At 31.5% G+C, this 18,411-nt stretch overlaps 1 protein-coding gene across 2 annotated transcripts in view; it reads left to right on the top strand.

Annotated features, from left to right (window-relative positions):
* The window catches only part of LOC114325124 (uncharacterized), a 134,823-nt gene that overhangs the window by 64,577 nt on the left and 51,835 nt on the right, over window positions 1-18,411 (top strand). For both annotated transcript variants that reach the window (XM_028273071.2, XM_028273069.2), the window contains exons 2-3: window positions 11,441-11,697; window positions 12,355-12,516. In XM_028273071.2, coding sequence (XP_028128872.1) covers window positions 11,441-11,697; window positions 12,355-12,516 — 419 coding nt within the window. The remainder of the gene's footprint in view (window positions 1-11,440; window positions 11,698-12,354; window positions 12,517-18,411) is intronic.

The following is an 18,411-nucleotide window of genomic DNA, read 5'->3' as shown; positions in this document are numbered from 1 at the left end:
CATAGGTTTTTGGGGTTGCTGAACTCGAAGACGCCATCAGATCTCACCCTCGGAGTACCTGGTGCCTAATGCATGTCATCTTCTGTAGTTCCGAGGGTTTTCAGCATTCCATTGATGCAAACGGATTACTTACTAATCCGATTTTGGCGTTGTTGAACACGATTACGTCATCAGAACAAACAGCAGAGCCCCTGGTAGCTAGAGCACGTCATCTTCTGGAGTTTCGAGGGTTTTCGGTACTTAATTGATGCAAATGGATTACTAATGCATTTTTGGGGTTTCTGAATATAAATACGCCATCAGAACAGACACCGGAGCACCTGGTGCCTAAGGCACGTTATCTTCTGTAGTTTTGATAGTTTTCGGTACTAAATTGGTGCAAACGGATTACTCTTGAGTTTTTGGGGTTGCTGAATATGAATATGCCATCAGACCCAACCCACGCAACATCTGGTGCTTAAGGCAGGTCATCTTCTGGAGTTTTGAGTGTTTTGCACTTGTCTTGTGTCATCTTGCAGTGACACTGGGCAGCAGGTTCTACGATAATCTGTTTTGATGGCATGTTAGTGTTTACCTACCTCAAAAACCCCCGAGTAATTTATTTTCCTCAATGCCGAAATTCCTTAAAACTTCAGAAGATGACGTCCCTTGTAGTCACCTTGGACACCAGGAGCACAGGTGTTGTTTGTGATGGTATATTCGTGTTTAGCGACCTCAAAAACCCTCCAGTAATCCATTTGCATCAATTAAATGCCGAAAGCCCTTGAAACCCCAGAAGATGACGTGCCCTAGTAGCGACCCTGGGCACCAGATATTCCGAAGTTAAATTATGATGGCATATTCGTGTTTATCGACCCCAAAACCCGTAAGTAATCCGTTTGCATCAATTTAATACCGAAATCCCTCAAAACTCCAGAAGATGACGTCCCTTGCAGTGACCTTGGGCACCAGGTGATTCGGTGGTCTGTTCTGATGGCATATTCGTGTTGGGCGACCTCAAAAACCCCGGAGTAATCCGTTTGCATCAATTTAATACCGAAAGCCCTCGAAAGTCCAGAAGGTGGCGTGCCTTAGTAGCGACCCTGGGCACCAGGTATTCCCTAGGTCAATTCTGATGGCATATTAGTACTTAGTGACCCCTAAAACACGGAAGTAATCCGTTTGCATCGATTTAATGCCGTAGACCATCGAAACTCCAGAAGATGACGTCTCTTGCACTGACCTTGGGCACCAGGTGATCCGGGGTCAGTTATGATTGCGTAATGGTATTCATTGACCCCAAAAACCCCCCAAATAATAAATTTTGTTTCTTGGTATACTGATTTTGACTTTATTTTCATATTTATGCAATTTTGGATGCATTTTATGCACATTACAGTGCAATTATGTATTTCCACGCATTTTTGAATAGTAGACTTTTTTCCTGACGTCATCCTGAACATAATGCAAAAAACTGCAAGTCTCTATGTGCTGTATTTAAAAAAAATTTTATTTTGTGCTAAATGCCCTGGTCTATTTTAATGAATTTCTAAACTACATTTTATAAATTTTTGGGAATTTTTTTTTTAAACTATAATAGAATTACTTTATTATTAAATTAAATAAGCATATTCAGAACAATTCAAAGATATTTTCAGGGCAAAATATAGAAAAATAATCCAACGGTGGCAAATTTTACAGACAGCTCCAAAAAAATGGATTTTGCGTTGGACATCATAATTTATCATTGGATGATGTGAAACAAAAAATTCAAAACGATTTCATTAGCTTATGAGTTTCTCGAGGTAACGCTGTCAAGATTTTTAGTTTTAAGAATTTTTGAGTTTTTGGTACCATTTAGAAGTCAAAATAACGAAATGTTTGGTAAAAAAAGGTGAAAGCCAACATATTTAATATTGTTAAAGAAAAAATAAGCATAAAACAGAAAATATCTGGACAACTTTACCTCACGAAATGTCTAGAGAAAATCTATGCAAAATTTTAGGAGGATCGGTCAAGTATTTTTGAGTTACAAAGTAAATAAATTTAAATAAATATTTCATTATAAAATAAACTCAATAAATTAAAATAAACATCCTTTTGAATTTATTAAAATCGTTACCCTTTTTACTCCTTTATTATTCACATTTTATAGCGGTAATTTTTTATTGTCTTTTTAAATATTGTAATCGTTTAAATAAATTCAGACACTATATCTGTATCAAATTATTGCTAGTTATAATTCCAAATACATTTTAAAAATACGTTAGAGACGTTTCATTATCATCAATTATAGGCCAGGGTAATAAGACAAAAATATACCATGTTCGTGACACTTCAGCAGCCAGGGTATTGAAGCGTTTTTTCGACAAATAATACCTATAAGAATAAATTGTAACTATTTTCTGCGTAGGATCTGGCGGCCATTTTTATTTATAAACAATTAACTGTCAAAAAATGGCATTTTTCCCTTTTTTCAAGATCAACGAAAAACATTGAAACTTATGATTTTTTTAATTCAAATATCTTCAAGATTATGGAAAAAGCTTTAAAATGGCGTAATAGAAATTTGATAATACTCATTTATTGTTAATATAATTGCGAAAAAAGGTCGGAATTGCAAAAAAAATTATTTTTGCAGTAACTGTTGTAAAAATTAGTGCACAGTTTTGAAATTTTTTTCAAATGAGGGTTCTTTGGTACTTAATATGTGATAAAAATTTCAAAGCGATTCATTTAATTGTTTAAATTTTATTCAAATTGTTTATCCCAGAAAGAATTTTTTGTGCAATAACATAAGTCAGAAAAAAATGACGTTAGAACCGTTCCACATGTTTCAAATGAAAGAGCATGAGCTACATTTTCAACATGGTTTAAAAAAGTGAATAAAAAATGCATTTATTAGTAATAAATAATTATGCAAAATTGACGACACAATTTTTCTATATAAACTCTTTGAATAACTTTTTCCAAAAAAATTAACTTTTTTAACCTGTTTTAAGTGTACAAAACTACCAAGTCATGTTATTTATATCATGATTGATAAAAAATTGTAATAAATATATACAGTGATGAGCGCGCTAATAACCGGCAAAAAAGCACAAAAGATGAAAAACGTATTCAGTTGTGAGATAAAAAGAAATGCAACTAGTCGAGCTGGGAAATTTAGCGATATTAACGTTACATTATGATTGTTTTCCACCTTTAGACGTATCGGACGAGTTTGGCAACTGCCATTGTCACAGTGACAGTTTTAGTTGACATACTCCTCTGATACGTGTAAAGGTGGGAAACAATCAATGTAATATGAATTTATATGTTAATATCGCTAAATCTCCCAGCTCGACATCTTTTGCGCTATTTTGCCGGTTATTAGCACGCTCATCACTGTATACATAAGTGTTACAAAAAATGTTAATGTGGCAGATAATTTTTATATTCATTTAAATAGATACCTATTGTGTAAATAACTTTTTTATTTTATTTATATGCACAACTGGCCTTTAAGACCTATTTTAGGGCATTTTTTTAAAACAATCATAATAAGATAATAACAATCATAATAATTACAATAATTATTTTAAAGAAAACAACTATACAGTAATGAGTGCGCTAATAACCGGCAAAAAATGGAAAACATAATACATTGCGAAACAAAAAGGGAGGAAACTAGTGAAAGTGGAAATTATCGTTATAAACATAACATTTCATTACATAGTTTCCCACCTTTAGACGTATAAGAGGAGTATGACAACTGCCACTGTGACAAAAGAATTTTATAAAATACTCCTGTCACAGACGTCTAAAGATGGGAAACTATGTAATGTAATGTTAATTATTTATACGTTTATAACGATCATTTCCACCTCTACTAGTTTCATCTCTTTTTGTTTCGCAACGTATTATGTTTTCCATCTTTTGCGTTATTTTGCCGGTTATTAGCGCGCTCATCATTGTATAATTTCTTATATAACAAAATAAAAAGTTTATAAGGAAAGATTTACGATATTTTTGCATAATTATTTATTACTAATAAATGCATTTTTTGTTCAATTTTTTTAAACCAAGTTGAAAACATAGCTCATGCTCTTTCATTTGACACCTGTGGAATGGTTCTAACGTCATTTTTTTCTGACTTATGTTATTGCAAAAAAAATGCTCTCTGGGGTAAACAATTTGAATGAAATTTAAACAATTGAATGAATCGCTTTGAAATTTTTATCACATATTAAGCACCAAAGAACCCTTATTTGACAAAAATTTCAAAGCTGTACACTAATTTTTACAACAGTTATTGAGAAAATATTTTTTTTGCAATTCCGACCTTTTTTCGCAATTATATTAACAATTAATGAGTATATCAAACTTTGTAATACGTCATTTTAAAGCTTTTTTCATAATATCGAAGATATTTGTACTAAAAAAACCATAAGTTTCCCTGTTTTCCATTGATTTGAAAAAAAAAAGTGAAAAATGTCATTTTTTTACACTTAATTGTTTATAAATAAAATGGCCGCCAGATCCTACGCAGGAAATAGTTACAATTTGCTCTTATAGGTATTACCTGTCGAAAAAACGCTTCAGTACCCTGGCTGTTCAAGTGTCATGGAAAAAACCTTACTACCCTGGACTATTATCATGCTGTTGGCATAGGAGACAGGACCTCGATTTTTGACCCTTCACTTCGTTATCGATCATTCGCTATCTGTACACTAAACAGATACGAAGCGAATACGTTCGATAACGAAGCGAAGGGTCAAAAATCGAGGTCCAGAGTCAATATACTTTGGCACATTATTTAAATTTTTCTGTCTAGCATATCGCTACTGTGGATGTGACTGAGTAGCTTATAGTTATTTTTCTACAACCACTATTCAAAGTGCACTTTTCTGCACGGTTTTATGTTAGCAAACTTGATATTTTCTCACAGTATAAGATATTTGACATTAGTGTGCAGAAAAGTGACGTTTCTGTGCCGCAAAGTGACGTTTCTGTGCCGCAAAGTTCTTTTCTGCACAGTTGACTACCTCATTCTGAGTAACGTTATATTCTGTTTACATCCGTGGACTACCGCATTCTGAGTAACGTTATATTCTGTTTACATCCGTGGTTAAACTTTAGACAAATATATAACCTATAAGACAATTATTATATTTAACTATAGCATAGAAACTAAATTATGGATGTTACAACTGTTTTATTTTACAATTTTATTCTTATTAAACATTTTATAATTATCAAATAACCAATAAGGATTTAGCAACCTGTGCAAGAGACGTCGAATGAAGTAGGTTTTGTGTAAATCCGTGACTGCATAAATATAATGTCAATAATGTGTAATAATTGTTTAAATTTAAACAAATTAAGGCAGTGCATTAATTTTTTAACTGATTTCTGTGCAATTTATTTAGGTATAAGGAATTTAAATTGATTAGTAGGTATTAATTAAATACAGTTTAAAATTTATCACATAGGTACCTATTATAATTAATCGTCGTTTGGAAATTGTGATTTTTATTTTTAGGAAAAACTGTGCTTGTAGAAAAAGTATAGTGTGAAACACGTGCAGAAAGGTAATTTCTCACTCGTTTGAATTGCGGCACTCGCTTGCGCTCGTACCGCAACTTTTCAAACTCGTGAGAAATTAGTAGGTACCTTTCTGCACTTGTTGCACAATATACTATTTCCTAACAAGTGCAGAAAGTCATACTTTTCCGCACGCAACTGCAGTTTGCCGAACGACGCGAAGCGGGAGTTCGACAAGCAGTCGAGTGCGGAAAAGAGACTTTCTGCAAACGTTAGGAACAATATTTTTTCTACGAGTCTTTAAAAAATTACCAAATCTTAATCAATTAATTTAATTAATATGAAAATACATACACAAATTAATTCTTCGACAAGGTTGTCAAAACCAAACTTTCAGCATAATTGGTTAGCATGACGACGATTCAAAACCACTGTTATTGTCTACTGATTTGACTTTCAAATATTATGTCAAAATTATTTTATTTCATTGAATTCTCGCGTTGATTTCATTAAAACATGAACACAATAAGATATATTTGAAATAAATTAGTAAATAATATCTAAATATTAGTTTATTGCATGTATTATAATTACTTTAAGGCCATATTAACATATCTAAATTAACACGCGTGCGGAAAAGTAAAACGCGTGCGGAAAAGTAACACGCGTGCGGAAAAGTAAGACTTTCTGAAGTAAAACGCGTGCGCGAAAGTAGACATTTTTGCACGCTCGTAGAAAAAAATATTTAATCGGGATTTAGAAAAAATTGACGGAGAAAGTTGGCATGCAAATTTATTTAATTTCTACTTCTTCCTGTTTATAAGCAATTCTGCTTGTTCATTTGCGGATTGATACCTCTATGGAAGATTGTCACTTCATCTTTTGCGCGGTCGGCCGATACTTACCACTACTTTTTTGGACATCTTGGCTATTAGTGCACCCTAATATGTCTGTGTAGATTTTGGCATTGGATCCGACCATCACTTGTAACACCGTTGCCGTATCCTCTATTTTTTCATACTATCACGTTACAATTTTTTGTGATATTATACACCCTCAAAAAAACGCTTAGTTTTCGAGATACTGACCACGGAGGGGTGAATGGCTAATTTTATTCATACTTTATATTTTCGAGGGCGTTGAAAACGAAAATGAGATTTATTTTTAATTTTATTTGGGGGAACATTATCAAAATCGCAATTTTAACCTAAAAATAAAAAAAAAATGAAATCACGTTTTTTGCGTTTACCTCGCTACAACTCTGTTCCATTTTAATATTTTTTCCTGAAATTTTTACAGTATATAGCTCTAACATTTCTGAAGACAAAGGTACCTACTTCAAGTTTTTATTCTTATCATAATAAAGGTTATGTTATGAATTTTACAAAGAAAAAGTGCGGATTTGTGTATTGCAAAGTTTAATCACAAAAGTTGTGTGACGAAGTTTAAAATTTAGCTTCATAATCACATTTATTTGAAAGTAGAGAGTACAAAGAAGTTTTCTGGTAAGTTTTAGATCAAAATGTTTTATAGAAAAGAAATAGTGCAACTTTTAATGTCGACATTAGAAATCCCCAATATAACGCTTATTTTTTGAGGGGCAGACAATCTAGGTGTAATTTCTTACCTTTAGTACTATCCTTGGATTATAAACTTTCATTTGACACCTCATTTGTCATTCTACCTAGTATAATGACGGAGAAGTAAACGTTCTTATTCTATTATTCTTGTAGGTACATTTAACATTGATTGAAATTATGAAAGAATGGCATGGCAACACTGTGCAGCACAAACATAAGATTCAGCTGTGCGTTCCATAGGGTGCACTAATATCCTAGATGTCCACTTTTTTCTAGGTACCGATTGGTGATTTACCTCTTGCTATTTTGACCACACATGTCTCCCACATTCTGCTTATGCGGTTATTCCATTCTCTTTTTCTATTTAGTGTCCATTCATTTATACACTGTATGTACGTTACATTGTCTGCTAACGTCTTCAGTATTTAGCATAATAAAATAAAAAAAAACAAAATGTAATTCCGTACAGGTTGGAATAAATTTTATATCAAAGTTTAGGTGAATACAAAAGATATTTTCAAAAAAGTATCCAAATCATATGAGGGGATCATTGTTTAAATAATTAAAAAGGGGTAATTTTTTCACAATATTTACTTTTTTAACTCCTGAAGTAATTTACATTTAATGAAGGTCTTTAGGATTTTTTTTTCTACAAAGCTGAAGGATAAATATTTTACCTAAGACTAACTAAATTAAATTTGACCCCCTATTTATTTAAATAATTATATATAAAATATAAAAATCAAATTTGTAAAAAAATATTATTTGCGTTTTAAATAAGCACTATAAATTATTATTGCGCTTTATTATTATAAATTATAAATTATTATTGTTGCGCTATGTTACCAGTATTAGGCAAAAACTATTGGTTAAAACATATTTAATAATTTATTAGATATTTAATTTGTTTATTAAATGTTACTATATTTTCAATTGCAAAAACGCGGTTGTTACCAAAAAAATAGAAATCTGTGTAAAACCACCGTACTTTTATTTTTATGTAGATATGTTTTCGATAAATGTATTGATAAATTCAAATTTCAATTTTACTCCCCTGTAAAATGGCATTTTAAAATTGTTCTAATTTGTTTATAATTTGTTTTTTTAATAACGTCGCGGGGATTAAACATTTTCAAATTCTGTTCAGATAATCGGGATCCTGGGAATTTTTCACTAATTAACAAATTTTTTTGTCGTTTTTTCTTCTTCTTTTTTCCTTATAGTAAAAGATATATTATGTAGTTTTGCTTATAGAGGGGGTTTCATTAAGAATGTCCAATCTCTGAGTTAGAGATTCTAGACCTCAAAATTTTAAGATATAACCAAAATCGCTTAAATAAAATATGGCTCCTTATTGAGTTACATGGTGTTTTATTTAAAAAATATTTTTGCTCAGGATTTTAAAACTATTTGACGTATCCTTTTCATACTTTTGGTAGAAAGTGTAAGTACTATACACCCTATGAAATTATATTAAATAAGGGTTTCCGGCTATTACCAGAGGCGTACGACAGGGGACAGTAACCTTCACAAATTCTACGTCACTGGTGAAATTGCCATTTAAGCACAATTTTTAAATTCTACAATACTCTCTGTGTAAATAACATCCTCTTTACTCGTAACGATAAAGTCATTAGTTTTCGAGATATTTGAACATGTAACGGCACAGTTATTTAGTTATTTTTATTAATATATTGTGTAGCTTAATTTTTAGTTTCAAATATCTCGAAATCTAATGATTTTATAGTTAAGATTGAATAATATACTCTTCAGTCTTAACGATAAAATCATTAACTTTCGAGATATTTAAATTAAAAATTAAGCGGCATAAAATATTAATCAAAATAACTGTGCCGTTATATGTTTAACTTCAAATATGTGAAGAGTACGGTAATTACATAGAGAGTGTTGAAGAATCTAAAAATTGCGCTAAAATGGCAATTTCGCCAGTGACGTAGAATTTGGGAAGGGTCAACCATTTTCGTTCCCCTGTCGTACGCCTGAAACCTGTAATAATAAACCTGCCTGGTAATAGCCTGAAACCTGTATTTAACATAATTTCATAGGCTGTGTAGTACATACACTTTCTACTAAGTATGAAAGGGATACGTCGAATAGTGTTAAAATACTGAGCAAAAATAATTTTTAAATTTATAAATAAAGCATTCTGTAACTCAATAAGGAGCCATATTTTATTAGGGTGAATTTGGTTACATCTTAATATTTTGAGGTCTAGAATAGACAACTTAGACATTCTACATTCTTAATGAAACCCCCTCTATAAGCAAGACTATATTATTGAAATAGAGAATGTGGAAAAATCCCCTTACGAATAATTCACACATCCACCATTTCGGGCTGGGAAAAATTTTTTGAATAGAATCAAAGATCCAAACACCAGTTCTTAGAAATGTGTTTCGCCCTCTTCAACCTCTCTGGGCTCACCAGTGAAGATAAGAGGTTGAATATCTTCAGACACATTCCAATCACAAAACAACATTCGAGTCCTAGACATAGCAGGAGCGTAAATCTACGCCCAACCTGACAATGACAGTCTCAAGTTTTAATTCCCTAATTACTTAAAGTAAGATAATGTTTATGAAAAAACAAAAGATGTAGATCTTTGAAACACACTCAGTGATCAAAAGATCCACAGGTACTGGTTTAACGACCACTCGTACGAAATCAAACAAATGAAATAGAGAATGTGGAAAAATCCCCTTACAAATAATTCACACATCCACCATTTCGGGCTAGGTATGTGAATGAAAAAACCCAGCCCGAAATGGTGGATGTGTGATTTATTCGTAAGGGGATTTTTCCACATTCTCTATTTCATTTGTTTGATTTCGTACGAGTGGTCGTTAAACCAGTACCTGTGGATCTTTTGATCACTGAGTGTGTTTCAAAGATCTACATCTTCTGTTTTTTCATAAACATTATCTTACTTTAAGTAATTAGGGAATTAAAACTTGAGACTGTCATTGTCAGGTTGGGCGTAGATTTACGCTCCTGCTATGTCTAGGACTCGAATGTTGTTTTGTGATTGGAATGTGTCTGAAGATATTCAACCTCTCATCTTCACTGGTGAGCCCAGAGAGGTTGAAGTGGGCGAAACACATTTCTAAGAACTGGTGTTTGGATCTTTGATTCTATTCAAAAAAATTTTCCCAGCCCGAAATGGTAGATGTGTGAATTATTCGTAAGGGGATTTTTCCACATTATCTATTTCATTTGTTTGATTTCGTACGAGTGGTCGTTAAACCAGTACCAGTGGATCTTTTGATCACTGAGTGTGTTTCAAAGATCTACATCTTTTGTTTTTTCATAAGACTATATTATCGTTTACTATAAGAAAAAAAAAAGAAGAAAAAACGACAAAAAAAGTTTGTTAATTAGTGAAAAATTCCCAGTAACCCGAAATATTTAGTTATCGAAATAGCATTTCAAAATGTTTAGTCCCCGCGACGTTATTAAAAAAAACAAATTATAAACAAATTAGAACAATTTTGAAATGTCATTTTAGAGGGGAGTTAAATTGAAATTTGAATTTATAAATACATTTATTAAAAACATACATAAAAATAAAAGTAATGAGATTCTAAACAAGTTTATATTCTTTTGGTAACATTTGATAAACAAATTAAATATCTCATAAATTATTAAATATTTTTTAACCAATTTCTTTTCGCTTAATACTGGTAATATAGCGCAACTTCTTCTGTTAAAGAAAATAATTTATAGTGTTTATTTAAAACGCAGAAAATATTTTTTTGCTAATTTGATTTTTAAATTTTGTATATAATTATTTAAATAAATAGGGGGTCAAATTTAATCTAGTAAGTCTTAGGTGAAATTTTTGTCCTTCAGCTTTGTAGAAAAAAGACCTCAAAGACCTTCATTAAAATGTAAATTACCTCAGCAGTTAAAAAAGTAAATATTGTGCAAAAATGACCCCTTTTTAATTATTTAAACAATGATCCCCTTATATGATTTGGATACCTTTTTCAAAATATCTTTTGTCCTCACCTAAACTTTGATATAAAATTTGTTCCAATCTGTACGAATTTACATTTCGATTTACATGTAGTGTAATCTTATTTTACTAGACTAATTACTTAAATTATTGAAATATAATCTATGCAAGCCAATTTTCTTAATTGCTTATATGAATTCTCGAAAAAACATTCGGAAAAAATGCATCAATAAAAAATTTAGCAATAGAGTGATTATATTTATCAATTAGTCAATAACTATGACCATGACAATTTCCAGTAATTAATGTTTCTCTTTAATTGCGTTTTAAAACACTTACACCTACTGATTAATTTCTTTTTTTTTTTATTTAATTTTAGAAAACATTGGCAATGAACTATTGGACCATTACGATGTACTTGATGAATTAAAAGAGTTAGTCAAGATCCTGAGAAAGCACATAAACGAAGCAGAAGACAAACTAAAGGAATTAGAAACAAATAACAATAATGCAATTAACAAGATCATTGGATTAAACAGTACCGAAGAAACACTGTTTGAAGAATTAAAAATAATCAAAGATTATCTAGATAAACTTAATACTCCTGATATAAGTATCACTGGTGTACAGAACAATGTAAGTTTTGTATTATTGATAAATTCTAACAGAGTAAATTTAATAAAATCCTTAATAATACAATCCTTAATAACCTCCTGTTTACATGGATCAGTTATTAAACAGATATTGGATCCTCCCCCAAGATCTCCAGATCTTATACCACTTGATTTTTTCCTATGAAGTTATTTATAAATCAAAAGCTTACATTAATTGATTACTTACAAAATTTAAAAAATATAATTAGATTGACAATTCGTAATATAAATCCAGAAAATACCAGGTTCAATACCTGCTAACAGGCAGGTGGACAGGACAATATGAACATTTAGTTTAAACCAAAACAAATTTTATTAATCCAATAAACATTTTTTTGTTTTCTATCAGCAGTAAAAAGTATTTTGTATTAAACAAATTATAAACATTATTGAAAAACGTAATAATATATGGTCACCCTGTACAAATAATTATGGTAATGTTGATATTACTGAATAGAGAATTGAATAACCTTTTAAATAAGCTAGCACACGCCCTCTATACCTATATACCAAAAAATCATAATTTAAAAATAAAAGTCGATTTGTTCCGAGATTTGTCTCCAAAAGTGCCTATTCTCGAAAAAAACTAATTTATTCCATAATTTTGCCTCTCACTGTATATAATTTTTACCTATTTTAGACTGACTCGGTGGAAAATATTTTGAAAGAGCTTAATATTCTGGAAAAAGATGTGGATAATTTAGTTGAAAAATACGATCTAACAAACGTAACTAGAAAAATTATGAATATACCCCATAGTGTTGCAGAGGATCTCTCTATTTTAGAAAAAGTAATTTCTGAGGTAAGTACGAGATATAGAATTAGTTTTTACGTATAGTGTACAAGAATAAAAAACTGCTAAACGCCGTAAAAATGAGTGGCGCAAACAATATTCCAGCTACAAACGATCTGATATGAATATTACGTGGCGCGAAAATGTATTTTCATTTTGATGCAAAACAAAATTCTAGTTTTATTTTATAGACCAGGGCGCATCTGTAAAAATATCAGTACATTTGGACGTTGAGAGGTGACTCAAATTTTTTTGCAGAAATTGCTTGAAAATAACTCAAATAATAATATTTGAGTTATCCTCCCCTCTCAAAAAGGTCCGGAACATTGTTTAAATAATCAAAATTTTAAAAAATGAAGGAAAAATTCGATTTTCTTCTTCGTTTTTTGATTATAACTTTAAAAGTATTCATTTTCGAGAAAAGTTGTACTGACATAAAAGTTGCATAATTAAATTTCCTACAATATAGAATTGGTTATATATTTAAAAAATAGTCACCCTTGTTTCAAAATAGCAATCATTGCGAAAAAAACATACAAAAACAAGTATTCGCATTTTACGTTTTTCAACAATTTATGCTACACTTTGGACCTACATATTTCACCCAGAAAAACTTTATGATACAGTAAAATAATACTGTAGATTTCATTAAGATCGGCTCAACAGATTTTGCAAAATAAATTTTGCAATCCAGCTTTCGAAAAAAAAATTCATTTTTTCAAAATGTTACACGACTGAAAATAAAGCAGATAGCAAGTTAAATTTTTTTTTTTCTTATAGAAGTGTACTGTACCTTTCATTTGCAATTTGCAAAACTAAAATCGATTAACCACCACGGCGTCAGGAATTTTCTTAAATAAACATTAATTATTGGTGCTACGCGCAGGACAGCGGATAGTTTGCTCTGATTGGGCATTCCAATGACCTTTGATAATGATTGATACATTTTAATTTTTATTACATTTCGATATAAGTAAATAAATTTGTTTATTGAAAAATAAAAACACATACTCTATCCTTTGAAATAACACTTTTTTTAGCAAAAACTTTCTTTGTTCATATATTTTAACTTAGAGAATATAAGTTTATTATTTTTAAACGTATGCAATTGTTTAAAAAATATTTCACAAACAACAATAAAATTAGTTTGATTTTTGTGGAATTAAAATATTAAAATACAACAAAATATAGAGTAAGAAAATAATTATAGTAGATAAAGATTCGAAAAAATTTTGGTGAAAATCAACTTGTGCGAATCGAACACCGCTGTCCTGCGCGTAGCACCAAAAATTAATGTTAATTTAAAAAATTTCCTGACGCCGTGGTAATTAATCGATTTTAAGTCTGCAAATGAAAGGTACAGTACACTTCTATAAGCAAAAAAAATTTCAACTTGCTATCTGCTTTATTTTCAGTCCTGTAACATTTTGAAAAAATGATTTTTTTTTTTGCGAAAGCTGGATTGCAAAATTTATTTTGCAAAATCTGTTGAACCGATCTTAATGAAATCTACAGTATTGTTTTACTGTATCATAAAGTTTTTCTGGGTCAAATATGAAGGTCCTAAGTGTAGCATAAATGGTTGAAAAACGTTTAATGCGAATACTTGTTTTTGTATGTTTTTTTTCGCAATTATTGCTATTCTGCAACAAATGTGACTATTTTTTAAATTTTTAAACAATTTTATTTTGTAGGAAATTTAATTATGCAACTTTTATGTCAGTACAACTTCTCTCAAAAATGAACAGTTTTAAGGTTATAATCAAAAAACCAATAAAAAAATCGAATTTTTCCTTCATATTTGGACATTTTGATTATTTAAACAATGTTCCGGACCATTTTGAGTGGGAGGATAACTCAAATATCATTATTTGAGTTATTTTTAAGCAATTTCTGCAAAAAAATTTGAGTCACCTCTCAACGTCCATCTCAAAACAGATGCGCCCTAGACTATTAAAAGATTTTTTCATAATATTTGCTAAATTTTAAGTAAACGCGCCACAAATGAATTTCAAAATTCAAACTGTATCAAAGTTACTCTTTTGTGGCGCGTTTTACTTCAAATTTAGCAAATATTATGGAAAAATTTTTTAAAATAAAACTAAAATTTTATTTAGCATCAAAATGAAAATACATTTTCACGCCACGTAATATTCATATCAGATCTTTTGTAACTGAAGTTTTTCAAAGTTATTTATAAATTAAATGTATGAAGTTGAATGCAATGTTCCTCGATTAATGTAATGCAATGTACATTGTACATCGTTAAGCTTTATAAATGGTCACCTTTGTCGGATTATCTCCCAACTGATCTAGTGTCCGTCGACTGTACACTAGATTTTTTTCTATTCGAAATAAATTGAAAAAAAATATTGAGATGGCCGGTAAATGAACTCGAATTGCCCGTTGCCAGATCAAATCTAGCGTCGTAACGACTAAAACTTCATAAACCATTTGGGGAATAATCGTTAATTGGATTATACTTTTGCAGCTTCTTAATAACTTCTAAACGGCTTAACCGATTTTGATCAATAAACATGAGTTTGAAACGTATTGACGAGTTGTATCTGATGGATCTAAGGTCAAGTATGATAACTGAAGCTATTACAGGAATTATTGAGCTTGAGGAACCGTTTTTCCCGTAGGAAATAGATTTGATCATACTTATGAAGCCTATAACTTAAAAATTCGAATTTTCCCGTATATGAGGTATACACCGTAGATAGATTCGTATACACCGTAGGTATACACCGTTGAGTAATTGTCGAGAAACCAAAATTTTCAAAGTTTACTTTTTCAGTTTTTCGGCTATACTGAGACGTGTGTATGTCTGATCCTGACGGCTTAGACACCATTTGAAAGCTTAACTAAACACTATTGATTTGGTGTATTTGCTGTTCTCCTGTCTTTTCTTGAACCGAAGATATATACCCCCAAAAAATATGCCGTTTTGTACTTACCAAGTCCTATAGCTGGCTTATGGGTGGTCAAAAGTCACAAACTACACCGGTTCTAAATCGACCCTGACAGCCTCTTCAAACACAGAAAAAAAATCAAATGGGTGTAACTTTTCCACACACATACATACATATCCACAAACATTTTCCACTTTTTAAATAAAAATTGAGTCATATTTCTGAGCTCTGTAACTTTTGAATGGTATAACCGATTTTTAAAATTAGACATGCGTTGGAAATGTAATGATCAGTACTATTAGAAGCCGCAAAAGTCGGACTTAAATTTTTGAAGTTTTTGGGAGTTTTGGGGACGAGAACGAAAAACAGACCCTAAATAGGAAGGGCCGTAAAATCCACACCCTTGGACCAAAATGGATGTTGACATATGAATGGGTGAGTTTTTTCCTGAACTTTAAAATGGGAGTTGGCCCAATTTTCAGTTCAGGCAGATTTAGAAAATCGAAAATTTCGTGTATATTTATATAGTGTCGCGTTTAGGGGGGGGAGTGGCTGTGTGCGCCACTGGCGAGAACTGCCGTTCTCTGGTAATAATAATAGCCCCGTAATGATTGTTGCTAACATTGTCAAGACATTCCTCTACGTTGTCCATATAAAATCAATCAATCGTTTCCCTTCATTTCAAAATTCATCACCATTACAATCCCTAGGGATTATAGCTAACGGCGCTAACACCATGGCGTTTAAAATCCTCTTCTTGGGTGAGGTGGATTACTCCTATCTGTATGTCATTTATATTCTAGCTTGCTGTGTATCTTTGCTGCTGTCATAACTCTTTTCCGTTTCTTCCTGTCCTTGCACTGACTTTCCAGTCTTTAACATTAATTGCTCTCATATCTTTTTCTATATCATCCAGCCATCTTCTTCTAGGCCTTCCTCTATCTTTGGATCATATTGGTAGATATCCAGTTAGTTATCCTTCTCAACATATCTGAGTGTAGGCGTCTCTTTATATGTCCTACGCATTCTAAGCGAAGAGATTTTATGCATCTCACTATATTTTCTCCCTTTAATTCTTCAATTTGTTTTCCTTGTTATCTCTCCCTCTTTTGTTACATTGTCACCCAGTATCATTCTCATTATTTACTTTCAAATTTTAGAAATTTCAAAAGGATATCTTCCTCTTTTGGTTAATCGTCTATGTTTCCATCCCATATTATCTAATGACAAGTCTTATTAAGGTGATACAGTAGCGATCAACAGGTAGCCAAAACGCGTTCCAAGATTGCGGCTGTAATTTTGAATATTTTTTCGAGATATTTGGCACACGTATTCGTAATATAATAAAGAATGGCGGTACAGAGCCCAATTTAAAAAATATATTAATATGTGGAAATTACTCTGTAATTAAATACAATATTAAAAAAACGAGCCTGTACCGCCATTAAGAAGAACAAAAAAATACACTTTCTTCAAATAAACTTTTTTATCCGATGCCTAGATTTTGTGTCATTTTGGAACTACTAATGAAATAAAAAATTTTAGTAGTTCCAAAATGACACAAAATCTAGGCATCGGATAAAAAAGTTTATTTGAAGAAAGTGTATTTTTTTGTTCTAATGAAATAAAAAATTTTAGTAGTTCCAAAATGACACAAAATCTAGGCATCGGATAAAAAAGTTTATTTGAAGAAAGTGTATTTTTTTGTTCTTCTTCATGGCGGTACAGGCTCGTTTTTTTAATATTGTATTTAATTACAGAGTAATTTCCACATATTAATATATTTTTCAAATTGGGCTCTGTACCACCATTCTTTATTATATTACGAATACGTGTGCCAAATATCTCGAAAAAATATTCAAAATTACAGCCGTAATCTTGGAACGCGTTTTCGCTACCTGTTGATCGCTACTGTTTCCTCTTAAGGTCCTATACGAAAAAATGGCTAATAAAATAAAAAATAGTAAAATTGGCGAAAAGATTTAGTGTTGGCAGTCATATAAACCCAAATAAAGAACAACAAGGTACTATATAGGTTCATCTTTCTTTTCTTACTTAAAGTCTTGCTTCTATATTCATTCCATATGTTTTTTGCCTTTCAGAATGATTTCCTCTCTTTTCCGGTTTTCCCTGTTATTACTCCCAAGTATCTAAATGTGGATATAGTGTCTTATGTTATGGTTCTGTGTCATTAGATATTTCTGAGTTGTTGTGTCGTCCTTCCCCACCGTCATGTATTTTGTTTTGTGCTAGTTTTATCTTTAGCCCTATTCTCCTTGCTTCCTTATCTGATCTTTCAACTGCTTTCATAAGTGTCATCTTCGCCTTCGCTATGATGACTAGATCATCTGCATATGCTACTACATACTTGAAGTTGATCTGTAATAATGTTTTTGTTTGCAAAGTTTGTCCTCCTTAGTATTGCTTCCAATATCAGGTTAAACAGTGTCGGAAAGATAGAGTCACCTTGTTTGACGCTTTTGTTTACTTTTATCTCCTTAGAAGTTGTTCCGTTGAAACTGATCTTTGCTGTGGTGTTCTTTAGGCTTACTTTTAGCACATTTTAGAATTACTCAAAGTGAAATGCTTTTCGTTATCTAAAATAATGACTTTTTCATTGGAAAAACGTACTCGCCCCAGTTGACGATAGCATCTTGGTCTATGAAGAAGTTGCGGTTGGGAGTATTTGGACTTAGCTTTCTTTCAATATTCAAGACCCAATTCCAACGATATTGTAGTTTTAGAAGATCTGTATTGACGAATCAAATATTGTATTTTGCTCTCTCTGACCTCTGTAAGGTAAATGCATGTGGTCTCCAACTTGTTGGCAGATTCAGACACGGTTTTACTTGCTCGCTATTGTTCTGTAAAGGGTTCTGCGTGAAATGTTTACTTGTGGTTACTTTCTCTTAGAATATCGAAAAGTAAATAATACTTATCTATACAGAGTGTCCAGAAACTCTACCGACAAACGAAGACAGGGGATTCC

This window comes from Diabrotica virgifera, chromosome 5, assembly GCF_917563875.1.
Source record: "Diabrotica virgifera virgifera chromosome 5, PGI_DIABVI_V3a".
NCBI lineage: Eukaryota > Metazoa > Arthropoda > Insecta > Coleoptera > Chrysomelidae > Diabrotica > Diabrotica virgifera.
This window is presented reverse-complemented; position numbering and strand designations above follow the sequence as displayed.